Raw genomic sequence first — 13,002 nt, 5'->3', positions numbered from 1 at the left:
CTCTTGTATTGGACACAACTAGCTATCTCAATTCTAACCTATTAAAAATATGATATGGTTGCAAGAAGTCTATAAGGTATAGTTGGAAAGAATATACTCTGATAACCATTACTTATTCCCTTGCTTGAGTCTACAAAAGTGACAAAATACTATAAATTTTGAGTAGGTGAACTGTCAAACACATAATTAGTAAATGGGCAATGGGCAACCATTTTAGTTGAGAAAATGCAAGCATGATGTAAAATATTTGAGAAGATGGAAAAGAAGCAAGCAAAGCCAAAATTTTATCGACAAAGGATTTGATTAGGTGGGATATTAAGGATTAAACTGGAGACACCAAGAGGTGTAAGAGGAAACACATACATGATTGATTGGTTCTCGGAGGAGCGTAGGCCTAGTCAAAGCTGCAGAAAACATCAAATTACTATTTTGTATTGCTTAAGGAAATGTTTTATCTTAAATTTCAAGATTTAATTATTCAATACCATGGTAGAGATCTTTGCATAGAAGAGCTAGATCTCAGTAGTCCAGCTTACTTACTTCATAGTATCAACAACATGATATGGAGTTTTTTCTGCCTAGTTGCATTTTTTATTATATTGTTTTCAATGAGCTCTTTCTATTTGAGTATATTTTGATTTACCATTCAAAATTCTTTGAGATATTGGGAAGGCTTTCATGCACATCATGACTTTAGTAGTTCAAGACTCATCAAGCTGATGGCTTTCCTACAATGCGTCATTTAGAATATTGATATACATGCAATATTTTACTTCTGGCCAATGTTTTTGAATAGATGAGTTGATTTTGATTTTAACTAAATAACCATCTCTAGCAGTTTTGGTCTGAAGCATGCTAATGGTTGTTTCTTTTCTGTCCTGTATTTTCAGTTTAGAAATGCTTGTTGGTCCTGATGGTGAGCTCCCTGATAAGCTACGTAACTTGGAACCGCGTCTGATAGAGCATGTTAGCAATGAGATAATGGACCAGGATCCCAATGTTCGGTGGGATGATATTGGTAAATTTAATATGGCTGAATGAATCGATGATAATATTATTTATGTTTATTTACCCATTAACATTAATATTTATTTTTCCAAAAATATACTGAAGCTGGGCTAGAGCATGCCAAAAAGTGTGTGACAGAAATGGTCATATGGCCTCTATTGCGACCTGACATCTTTCAAGGTTGTCGCTCTCCAGGCAAAGGGCTCCTCTTATTTGGGCCCCCTGTAAGTCAGTCTGATTTATTCTCTGTTTTTTATATGTTGGAAATGCATTTTTATTCACAATAAAGCACATTTAATATGCTCTTAGGGTACTGGGAAAACCATGATTGGAAAAGCTATTGCAGGAGAAGCCAAAGCTACTTTCTTTTATATTTCTGCCAGTTCATTGACAAGTAAGTGGGTAAGTTCCTAATAAAATCATGCTTTCAAGTTCTTTTATTGTTTTCATTCTTGAATGCAGAAAGCCTTGTATAATTGTTTTTCCAGGGAAGCACTTGTGCTTAACAGAAGTCTTACATAGTGAAGATAACATCAAAAGATATAACAATGGTTTCTGTTTGTGAGAAATTAGACACATATAAGGATTGCATGCACAGGTGCATCATAAATGCAGATCTCTTCTTTCAAAGAAAAGAAAATTGCACTTTAGTTCTATATAAGTAATTGATATGCTTTGGTCTCTAAAACCATATCTCTCACTGATAACAGACCTTTTTATTGAAAATTAATCACTCCTTTGCTACAGGCAAAAATGTTAAGAGAGGATTCCTGTTTTATACTATTATTCCTTAATAATTGCACTTATTCTATAGTTCTTAACCAAATTTTTTAAAGTTCAGTTGTATTGTCATAATCTTTGAAAAGTGTGGATTCTGTATATTTTATTTAGTGGAGGTTATGAAGCTCTTATTTGCCTCATATTTTGTTTGCAATCTTGAATGTAATTGGAATTGAACAGTTGTCATATCTTGTGTAAAGAATATCTGAGGTATTAAGTGTAGCTGAATCAAGATGAGATGCTTTTATTGGAAATCTTTATATCTTAATCAGTTTTACTGACCAGCTTGGTGGTTTTATGGCCAGAAGAAAAGTATCAAAGGATTAAAAATCAAAATGTGTACTCACTTTTGAAAACAAGAGGATATCCTTGGTTACTTGACATGTTGCTATCGCTTATACTTAAGATCTGTTGATTCTGCACATTGACATTTGCATGCTACCTTTTCCTTTTGTTTACAATAACTTTCTTTATTCATTTTCAAGAGGTGTTATTGTATTGTGTCAAAGCATTTAATGATTTATCAGGATTTGATTGTACAATTTTGCGTCAATCATCATTGATCCATTTTATATGAGTCACAAGAACCTATCTTTCTGAATCTTGAATGGTCCACTTAGCATTCATTGCATCTAGGCAATGCTCATAGAGCTGAAGGCTGAAGCACTGGTTCTTTTGAGAGGTCACCCATTTTATTACTATAGGCTATAGCACACTTAACTATGGAGCTTTCTGCACAGTCAATCCACTTAACTTCTTACCACTGGGCCCTTTTACAAAACTTTCAGCAAGCATTGTGCTTTCTGAACCATTGTATATAATAGATCCCAAGGTTTTTTTTCCTTCTAAATAGTCTGATTCTTGTTGTTACTGATCATGGATATGCAGATAGGTGAAGGTGAGAAACTGGTGAGGGCATTGTTTGGAGTTGCTTGCTGTCGACAACCTGCAGTAATATTTGTTGATGAAATAGATTCTCTTCTCTCTCAAGTAAATATGCCATATATTTTCAAATTCATATGTTAGTCTACAGAAAACCATTGCATCGTAATCTAAGAGAAATACTCAATTCTTATCCATAATCATGGGTGACAGCGCAAGTCAGAAGGAGAGCATGAGTCAAGCAGAAGATTAAAGACACAGTTCCTTATAGAGATGGAAGGATTTGATGGTGGAAATGAGCAACTTCTACTAATTGGTAGTCCTTTTAAACCAAGTATATATTTTAACAAACAATAGTAGGAAATATTTTTTATGCTTTTTATTGTTCCAATTAATATACTATTTAGTACAGTTTTCCAGAGTCTAAAATAAGCTGACCACCATATATAGGAAGTCAGAGCCTTCTTATTCGTAGTTTTTCCTTTGGTGTGCTTTTGTTTTGGAGTAAAAAAGAATGTTTATAAACTTGGAATGCTTAAACTTTGATGTGCAATGGTTTGGGAGTAAACATGAAGTTTTTAAATTCTGAATGCTCAAGTTTCTCAGTGCAATTCAGCCAGAACATACTCTCCTGAACTACGCTGTTCCCACATCCCAACTCTGGTTTATGCAGTACTCATTTCTGTCTTTGTTGATACCAGGGCTGCCTACACACTACATCTAGCATTCTTCAAAGAAGAAAATATATCACCTCCTCCTTGCTACCTCAAGCATCATCTAAAGACTAAATCAATAATCTTTCATGATTATCTGTATCCCTCAATGGCCGGTCTTGCATTCATAGACTTGCGCACGAAGAAAATAGTTATGGGAGGGTTATCCCACTTTCAATCCACTTACCACTAGGGGAGGCAAGGATCCATTTACAGATTCACAGGTGCATAGATATGTCTCAGAACATTGAGGGGGAGGGTTACAAGATAAGCAAGCCAAAAAATTCCATCAGAATGTTAATGATGACTGTAGGATATTTCATGTTGATAATTTCAACCAGCATGAAGAAGTTAGTCACTTTTCAGAGTGCCTATGCTTATGAACAAATTAGAGGTATTTGAGTGAAAATGATGGACTCTGTCTTTCAATTGGACAGGTCATCTCCAATGCAAAATTCTTCTTTGTGGATGCTTTCTCCTCTTATACAAATGGTTCTGTAGGAGGATAAATTGGCAGCTCCATGAAGGAGTGCATTTCTGCCTTGGAATTGGCCCCACACTATGCTAATTTAATGTCCCCATTTTTGGCCAGTTTGTGTAGTTGATAGAGTTAGCTCATCATAGTGACCCTCGTGAGCTGACAGGGTGTTTTCGGGGTCTTAGTTGATTACTTACTAATTCTAGTAAATCTATTTTGGGCAGTTGCTATTTTAGGCAACGCAGTGGATGGCGTGGTAGTTGGTCATCACCTATAGTTAATCAGGTTAATAATTGCATGAGCTCTCATTTATTTATTATTCATTGAGTTGCATTATTATAATAATGTTTATATTATTATAATAATGACTTTAAGAGATATTTCTAAAAAGCAAGTTGGAAAGTTTCTAGTGTTGAGTTCTTTTGGGAAACTTCCATGACTTCTGAAGTGGATTTTTATAGAAACTTCTGCCAACGAAAACTTATAAATGAGAGCTCATTTCATTGGGAAAGACACACTTGAATATATATTTGATTTTGAGCCTTTGTGGCTTTTCTCTAGGTTCTAAATTGTACGCCCTTGCTGATGTATAAGGGTTGAAAATTCTGAGAATTGCACTTGCAATTTAGTTGCTGAGGTATAGCTAAGATTACTTAACTTCTCTACTGTTCATCACTGTAGTTGAGAAGTGTTTTCATTCCACTGCTGAAGTATGGTGAATTTGTTATTGGTTATATATTTTACTTACTGTGTCTACTGTGGATCTGGTATGGAAGGTTGACATTTTATGCTGAGATTCTACATTGGTTTTGCTGACTGAATTAATAAAGAAAGGTCTGTGATTTTGGTTGGAAATAAGGGTCGTTTGCATAAAAGATTGGATGGCAGTGTATTGGAGTCTGATTTTTGAGTTGGGAAAGCTGGGCATCACTTCTTTTAGCAATCAGAGCCCGGTGTTTGAATTGGGACAGCCAGTGTTATCATTTTCTGGGCCTGCGACCCAACTTAGCTGCTGTGTGGTGGTAATTGGGAGCCACGTGTCAACCCAGGCCTCAGATGTCATTCTTCACAGCATTCTGCAGATGGGTAAAGGGCAATTATTGTTTGTGGCTGGGAATTGGCAGTGAGAAGCCAACGTGAACAATAAGGGGACAATTTGGTGGCTCAACTGTCAAATTTATTTGCAATCCATGTACTTTTTTAATAATATGTACTTCTGATTTATGATTGTCCCAACTCAGTGCAAATTATATCAATTCAGTTGTAGTCTGATTTTTATCCTCATGTCAAATTTCTTGAAATTGTTATCACATGTCAACATGGGAAAATACAAAATAAAATTATAAAACATTTAAATATTGCAAATAATAGATTGTGCATCAATATTCAAATCAGAAGCCAGGGTGGGTTTTTACAGCTAAGGATTTTTACATCCCTGATTTAGAGCAGCCACTTGCTGTCATGTCCCCTTCTCAATTTTAGTTCCGGGCGACAGAATTAATCTATCTCCACATCCGGATAGATTAATATCGATTTCAGGCAGGATGCTCTCCAGTCACAATGGGGTATTTAATTTAATTCATTCCAGAACTTTATTAAAAGGTACAGAGTTAAGTCACTTTAATGTTTTAAAGTTATTTACTTTATAAACAACTTTAAGTGACTACAGGACGAAAATGACTCTTAATCCCACATTCCTTGTATGTGGCACTTTCCCTCATTCTGAGGCTATTTATGCACGAGTTTGCATTGGGATTAACACACAAGAAGAATTTATGAACTCAGCATTTTTAACATTTCTGGTTGCTTAAATGTGACTGGTTGCTTTGAGGACGAAAACCCTTGAAGCAAATAAGAGACGTTGGACGTAGCCCCAGCTTCTCTTGAATCACTTATTTTATGGATAGATTTAATGGAGGTTTACTTTGGTGAATAATCGCCAGCCCCTGAAAGTAAGTACGAACTTCTAGCTGCACCATTTCTAAGTTCAGATTGTGTGAAGTTCTGTTATTGTCAGGTGGAGTCGGGTTGGTTGGAAGTTAAATCACAGGTTATAGTGGCCACGGATTTCCATATCCATTCCTAATGTGACGATAAGTTCTCAGACCTCAGCGTTACAGGAAGTTACCAGTCGGGTGCAAAAAGGGAGATAACATCAGCTGTTTATGTGTGTTTGAGAGTTCAGAATCTAATCATTGGCACGCACAGCAAGCAAGTAGTGTTCTGTGGTCGAATTTAGACTCCATCGTGGCTCAGAACAGGCAGGTTAAATTTGCGAGTAAAGTTGTTTCGTGGAAACCGCGGGTCTGATATCATGCGTATGAAGTTGAACGTATGGTTTTGGGGTTGTTGGTAGAGGACGGCATGAAATCACGCATCCTCATTAGCAGCTCGGGGAAAGGACTTTTACATGACAATCAAAGGGAAATCTGAAACGGCGTGTGTTCTTTGAGAAGCTACGGCTTAACCTAGGAAGAGTCGGCTAAGATTAAAACGAACTCGGTGAAGGCATCACAGCTCAGTTCGACCTGCAGCCAATGCCAAAGGGTCTCCTTTCAGAATAACGGGTCTGTACTCAATACCTTCTTAAATCTTTTTCTTGGGTTGATTAATGTGTTCTGAAAATACTGTAATTACTGGTATATCAATCAGCATACTGAACATTGTAATCACTGATTCTGGATTTATGTCGTGAGCTCCTTGAAATCTTTGGGTTGGCTTTCACATGGGTATTACAGATTAAGCACATAATTCAGACTCAAATTATAGAGCCTAAACGTTACAGTATTGCGACTTCATATGGTTCATATTTGGTAGGAGCAGTTAATGGCTCCTTGACAACTGTTTGCTGAGATGTCCCTTGTACATTTTCCAAAGATATTCAGTTTGACAGAACAGTGAACACAACTCCTGAACTGGATTAACAGTGACTTGTTTGACAAAATACCCATTGCAGTAAAATACATTTGGTAATAGTATTTGAGACTGATTTCACATTCAGTTTATTACAGTGGTTCAGCTTATTTGTACTGGAAGTTGTTTCATGTTTAAACACTACTTTCAAACTGGTGAACACGCCCAGACTCAAGTTGCAATGAAGATAGTTGAACTGGGATGTCAGTTGGTCTTGTTTTATTATTAAATTTCTTACAGTCTTGGGTGAAGTCAGTAAATCGCTTGACAAAGTTATTACCCTGCATATATAACAGCATTTGCAAACATTTGTCTAATTCTGAGAACAGATTAATACAGTGATCACTCAAATACTGCTGTAGGAATTTGCCCAGTTTATTACACTTGCCAACTCACTTCTTCTGGAATTAGTGGGCACAGAATTGGAATAGCCAGTTGAATATATTTGGTTCTGTTGCAGAGTCAGTTGCATCAGTGCTAATCTGGATAATTTTGTGCCCATCCCATTCTCTTGAGACACCCATGATTCCCACTTGAATGTCAATTGGTAAAAAACAAAGGGGAGGTTTTAGATTGAATATTTTGAGCTGGGAATTTGAGAATATACTCACAGACAAACAATATGTACTCATGAAAGGAACAATGAACAAGCAGATCCTGGTTCCATTTCAATTACTAGATACTATAGAAGTAAGAACATAATGAACACTCTGAAAAAGCTTCCTAAGGAAGCTTAGTAGCCTTGTATGCTCCACTTCATCAAGCATCACATGGACGGTGGATGACGCATCTGTATAAAACTTTACAAGACTAACCAAAGACAATTAGGTGAAGGGAAAAAGCTCTTGGGCAAAGCCATAACAACGTCTACAAGGAATCACTGGGAAAGCAAGGTCAATGCTGCAGTCAAATTCTGGGAAAAAGAGAGGAAAAATCAACACCTTGCTGAGGAAGAACTGATTCCGAAGTCAGATGCCTTAGGGGTTTTAATGCCAATCACATTTGAACATAGCTAATCCAATGTGGGCACATCTCTTCTTCAAGGGCTACCTAGCACACTACCTGTTCTCTGAAACTTGAGCACTCCTAATTCACTACAAGCTCTTTAATGATGGTACAACTCTGGGTGGTTTGAATCCTGCAGAACATAAGCTCACAATCAATTCTGAGAAATATCATCCTGCACTGCAGGTTGAATCTTATCTTATAGTAAGAAATGAAGCTATCACAAAAGAAGCTTAGGGAAGCTTGCATTTCCGAATAGCTATCAATTTTTATTATTAAATATACTGAGAACCAATAGGTTGAGCAACGAGCAAGTATTAACTTGCTTTGGCTTTAAATTATGATCAGAAATTGCAGCAAAGATGAGATTGTTGCAATTGTATTTGTATTTTTGAATCGTCAATTTTTACATGCTGCCCTCTAGGAGGCAATAATTATGCTACAAAACCTTTACAATTAAATGCAACCATAGTTTAGTACCCTAAGCGTCTGTTTGGTTTAGTGGAATAGTAGAAATCAAGATTTCTACAGTTCTTGATTTAGCCAAATCAAGGTTTTGCAAATCTTCATTCCTATTTTTGGGATTTTTCTTGAACCGTTTGTTTCACTCGGAAGATGAGTGGGAAGATACATTTTTATGCATAAGCTTGGAGTTGTGGGTAGACTTCAAAAAATAGTCCAATCTATTGTTTTTACACTCCTCAAAAAGCATAACCAGGTTTTGATTTTCAATTCCTACTTGCTAGTAGGAAGTCTGAAAACCTGGTTTTGAGACAAAATTAGAAGTCTGGTATTCTAGTTCTATTTTGCCAATTTTGAAACAAACACAATTTTTTTTAAATCCGGATTTTGAAAAAGCCAATTCTTGTCATCTTCCATGAACCAAACGGACCTTAAGAAAATTTGGAGAGGACTTCAACTTTATAAAATTGGACATGGAGACAAGGCGGAGAGTTGTATGTACCCTAAAGAGAAGTGTCTTACTAGATTTCTTCCTCAAACAGTCAGATAGCAAATCTGGACTTGAAGAATGATGACTTTACTTGGTGCAATGAAGACAATCTGTAGTTGAAAATTTATTGATGTGAACTGTAGATTCTAACATAGTGGTGTCAAGAGCTAGAACATTGTTGGAAAGTATTTTTGACTTCATTCTTTCTTTCATTGACTTGTATGCCTAAAAATTATTAGCAATTCTAGACCAAGGGAAGTTTCTGCACCCTCCCAGTTCAACATTTGCTCTCCCCAGTTTTTTCATTGATGATGGGCATATGAATTTTTGACTTTGTATCAATAATGCTATCCTCTTAACTTCATATTTAATCCTTGGCTGATCATGCAGGACAAATGTGGAACCCAACTCAACTTGGTGTACCTAACTGCTAACATATTTACTTAGGCTTGACTATCAATACCCACATGGAAAATCCTTGCTTCCTATCTGTCTTCAGTTCAGTAAGGGCGAATAGCTTAATAAAGACTCCTTTATTTCTTGCTCATTACTGTCCTCTTCTGCATCCATAATAACACTCTTACAATGCTGCAAGGTGTAAACCTATGTACACCGGGACGTGTCTCTGCCCGAAAAGCCAAGGTTTTTGAGATGGGGAAGTCCCCGGGACAAGGGGACGGGTATGGGACGTTCCCCCACCATCCCCAATTAGGCAAAAAATGCAGGGAACAACCCCGGTACTTGGGGACTTCTGGAAGAATAAAAGTGGACAACTAGCTGTCCCAGGTATGGAAAGGGGACGTCCAGAAGTCCCCTGTCCGTACCAGGGACAGCTAGCTGTCCCTGTTTTTTCTGAAGCTTAAAAAAAAATTTAAAACAAAAAACTTAATTTTGTTTGTCCCCACTTGGTTGTGTTGGCTAAATATTTTGTAAGCCACTGTGATTACAGCTTACCAAATGGGATTTTTAGGCAACAGTGTAGTGAGATAAATCTCTCCTCTCAACAATAGGGGAGGCTCCCTTCTTACCGTAGGTGGCTAAAAAAAAGACCTAACTGGAATTAACAACAGGGTGGTGGTTCACTAAATCAATTTCTCTTTCTTTAGGAATGATCTTATATTACCAACTACTACTTGCAATTAAACAAAAGGAATTTATTGCTATGGTAATACCGGTGGCTTAAGCATTGACGCAAAAACAACCTTAAGACAATAGTTATATATTGACTTGGGTGATTGATAGCAAGAGCTCAAAGTATCCTACGAACAACCTTCTTGAAATAAAAGAGCAAACAACTAACAAAGCTCGAAGCTCTCGTTCAACTATCCAAATATGAAATAATATACTAAGAAGTTAAGCTCAAAGTCCGAAATTCTTAGTACTTGCAGCCACTATTTAACTAAACCAATCTTGCTAATGAAAGCTCAGTCTTTCAAAAACAACACCAAAATTTTCAAATGCTTTCAAAGAGAGAAGTAACAAAGACAAATGAATCAAGGTAACTGTTACCTAAATTTTTACTCGGTGTTAAAATTCAGGTAGAACTTGTTACTTAATTTTCACCCATGCCAAAGTTCAGTTGTAACAATATACAAGTGAAGATAAAGTACACATCTATTGCACTTAGCCTATATCTATTGCCAAATCAAATTTCATTCAGAATAAGAATATTCAAAATGTCCTTTATATTATTCATCATGATATATATTATTCATCATTATATATATAACTGATAATTATAAAGCTCAAGTGAAATGAAAATGCTGAATGTATATGTAACTCTCACACAAGGCTGTGAAAATAGCCTCTACTGCTGTACTCTTAAGTTTTTATCTATTATATACAAATGCAATGAAAATGGAAGAAAGAAGGAATAGATATGTAAGGGTCATGGGTAACCAGTCATTGCCTGTGATGGATGACTGGTTAAGCATTCTCTTGATTGCTTCTTGTCAGTGGCTCCATGCCTTGCATCCAAAGCTCCAATTGCATTTTGCAAAAGTGAGAAAATAGTTTACATCAAAGATCTAAGCAATGATGGTACCTCCTCATGTACATACTTATCTTATCTCAATGCCATTTTTCACATTTGCATAGAACTGTAATGACCCTCCTCAAATCTGCTCTAAAAAATGTTGATGAAAGCTCAAGGAATTTCATTAAACAATTCACATGCAAGGGACGTATGACTGATATAGTATTTTAGCTGGCTTTAAATGACTCTTTCTTCAATTTGCATCAATGAGAATCTTGTGCTAGAAGACTCCAAATGGACTACACAATGACCTAACATGAGTGTGCTACTAATTTTGACAATATTCAGTGCATATATATGATCTAAGCATGAGAAATGAATACTTACAGCCAACTGGCATTTTTACAAACAGTTGGTATGCAAACTAAGTAGCTGATAAATAATGATATTGAATTGCTTAAATGACACCAGCAACTATTATCTTCTTAATTGCAATGAAATTTCTAATACAATGCTCATGAAATATGGCCAAGACTTTTGGCATTTACATGGATTACAAAATGATAATGCTGGTATAATGCACATTTACAGCTGAAACATATAATGCCTTAAAAACAATACTAGCAAGGGAACCTGGTTGTAGATGGCTGTAATAATTTCGTTCAATGCTGCCCCTTCTGCTTTGCTTTTTCAATTTGCTTTTTGAACTGCTTTTACGGACTGCTTTTTCAACTTGGTTTTTCGATTCCACTTTTTCGGATTGCTTTTTCAGTCCCGCTTTTTTGGACTGCTACCATGTTAAATCTCAAGACCATATCTTTCAATGGCATCAAAATTTTCAGCTTGAAAGGATTTCGTCCTTCAAACTATTGAGACATAATCTCCAGAAAATTTTTCAATTTCTTTGATATTTTCAAGCATACTAAAAAGCTCTTCCCTTTCTTTTATAGTGTTCTCACAAGAGCTCAATCTTTCGTTTTCTCCATGTGAGATAAGACATCACTCCCTTTATGTAACTTATGTCTCCAATGTGTTATAAAATAAAGGGGACTCGTTTAATTTAAATATTTCCCACAAACTATAGTCTATGCATTAATAAAGTTAAATATTTAAATTTAACTTTATAAAATAGCTTTATCAATGCATAACAAATCTTATCAATGATAAACAAGTCTTTTTGTCGATTTTAAACAATTACCATCGACATACCGTTGCCACTGGATGTCCGACCATATCCAAGATGACTTATTATAAATAGTAAGTATGCCCAAAGTTGCCTCAAAACCCCACAGAAAGACCTGCAACTGAAACTATCTAGGCCAAATGGCCTCTAAGTCCTTTTAATGTCTTAGTTAGCCTACGGGACCGTGGGAAAATAGGCTAACAACAACATCATGCTATAAATGCTAAAAAGGGGACATTACAGTCTGCCCTTCCCAAAATTGCTTGTCCCCAAGCAATGGTCAAACAACAACCCAATCAATCCGTCTGGATCCCAAATGTAGTCATGAACTATACTGCTGTCAGTCAACATAGGCTCCTGCAACAACCTCTGAAAATTAACCAAGAGGAATCCATAATCAAATTGGCGAATACAACTCACCCAAACTCCAAAGTCAGGAACCCATGAGAAACAAGCTCTCGAAATATCAAAACCCAAGTAGAGTAGATAACCCAAACTGCCAACATAGTAAATACCATCAACACATCCCACTAGCTTACGTGGAATGTACAATACAATTCTGCAACAACGATGAATACTCCCGCATGAAACTGCACCAAATATAGAGAATCCACACACTGCACACCTACTGCAATTAACACAACTCTGCAGATCACCGGTCACTGTCTCATAACCATAACATCCATGCACTGCTGATGGTGAATAGTCATTACATGGTAGATAGCAAAAACAAGAACCCAGACCAAACTTGTCTGGCATCAACTCCTCAACACATGGATCAAAAGCAAATTGATGAACATATCCTACAGTATAATGCTGGTAAAAAGAACCAATCCCAGTCAAAGACTCATCCTGCAGATGTGATACAACCAACTGTGACTGATCATCAGCTAAGTCAGAGGATGATATAGCCAAGAGCGCAGAATCAACAACAACATCACTAGTCTCTGTGCCCTCCAAGTCAAACATATCACAATGCTCAGCTGCAGCGCCCAACTCAGTTGAACCTGCCTCTAGTGGAAACAGACCAAATATGCCAATACTAGTGTCGTGGATAGATATATCCTCATCTCCACTACCTCTATCAACCTCGACCATGGACATCTGCGGATC

General features: G+C 36.6%; 1 protein-coding gene across 1 annotated transcript in view; it reads left to right on the top strand.

The window, feature by feature from the left end:
• LOC149567289 (P-loop containing nucleoside triphosphate hydrolases superfamily protein) overlaps positions 1-13,002 on the top strand; it is a 151,208-nt gene that overhangs the window by 96,363 nt on the left and 41,843 nt on the right. The window contains exons 5-9 of the mRNA XM_089820454.1: positions 891-1,018; positions 1,114-1,232; positions 1,318-1,410; positions 2,677-2,778; positions 2,884-2,986. Of these exons, the coding sequence (XP_089676580.1) occupies positions 891-1,018; positions 1,114-1,232; positions 1,318-1,410; positions 2,677-2,778; positions 2,884-2,986 (545 nt within the window). The remainder of the gene's footprint in view (positions 1-890; positions 1,019-1,113; positions 1,233-1,317; positions 1,411-2,676; positions 2,779-2,883; positions 2,987-13,002) is intronic.

The sequence above is a fragment of the Cupressus sempervirens genome, chromosome 3 (assembly GCF_028749045.1).
Source record: "Cupressus sempervirens isolate cs-2001-9-10 chromosome 3, ASM2874904v1, whole genome shotgun sequence".
In the NCBI taxonomy this organism is placed as follows: Eukaryota; Viridiplantae; Streptophyta; class Pinopsida; order Cupressales; family Cupressaceae; genus Cupressus; species Cupressus sempervirens.
This window is presented reverse-complemented; position numbering and strand designations above follow the sequence as displayed.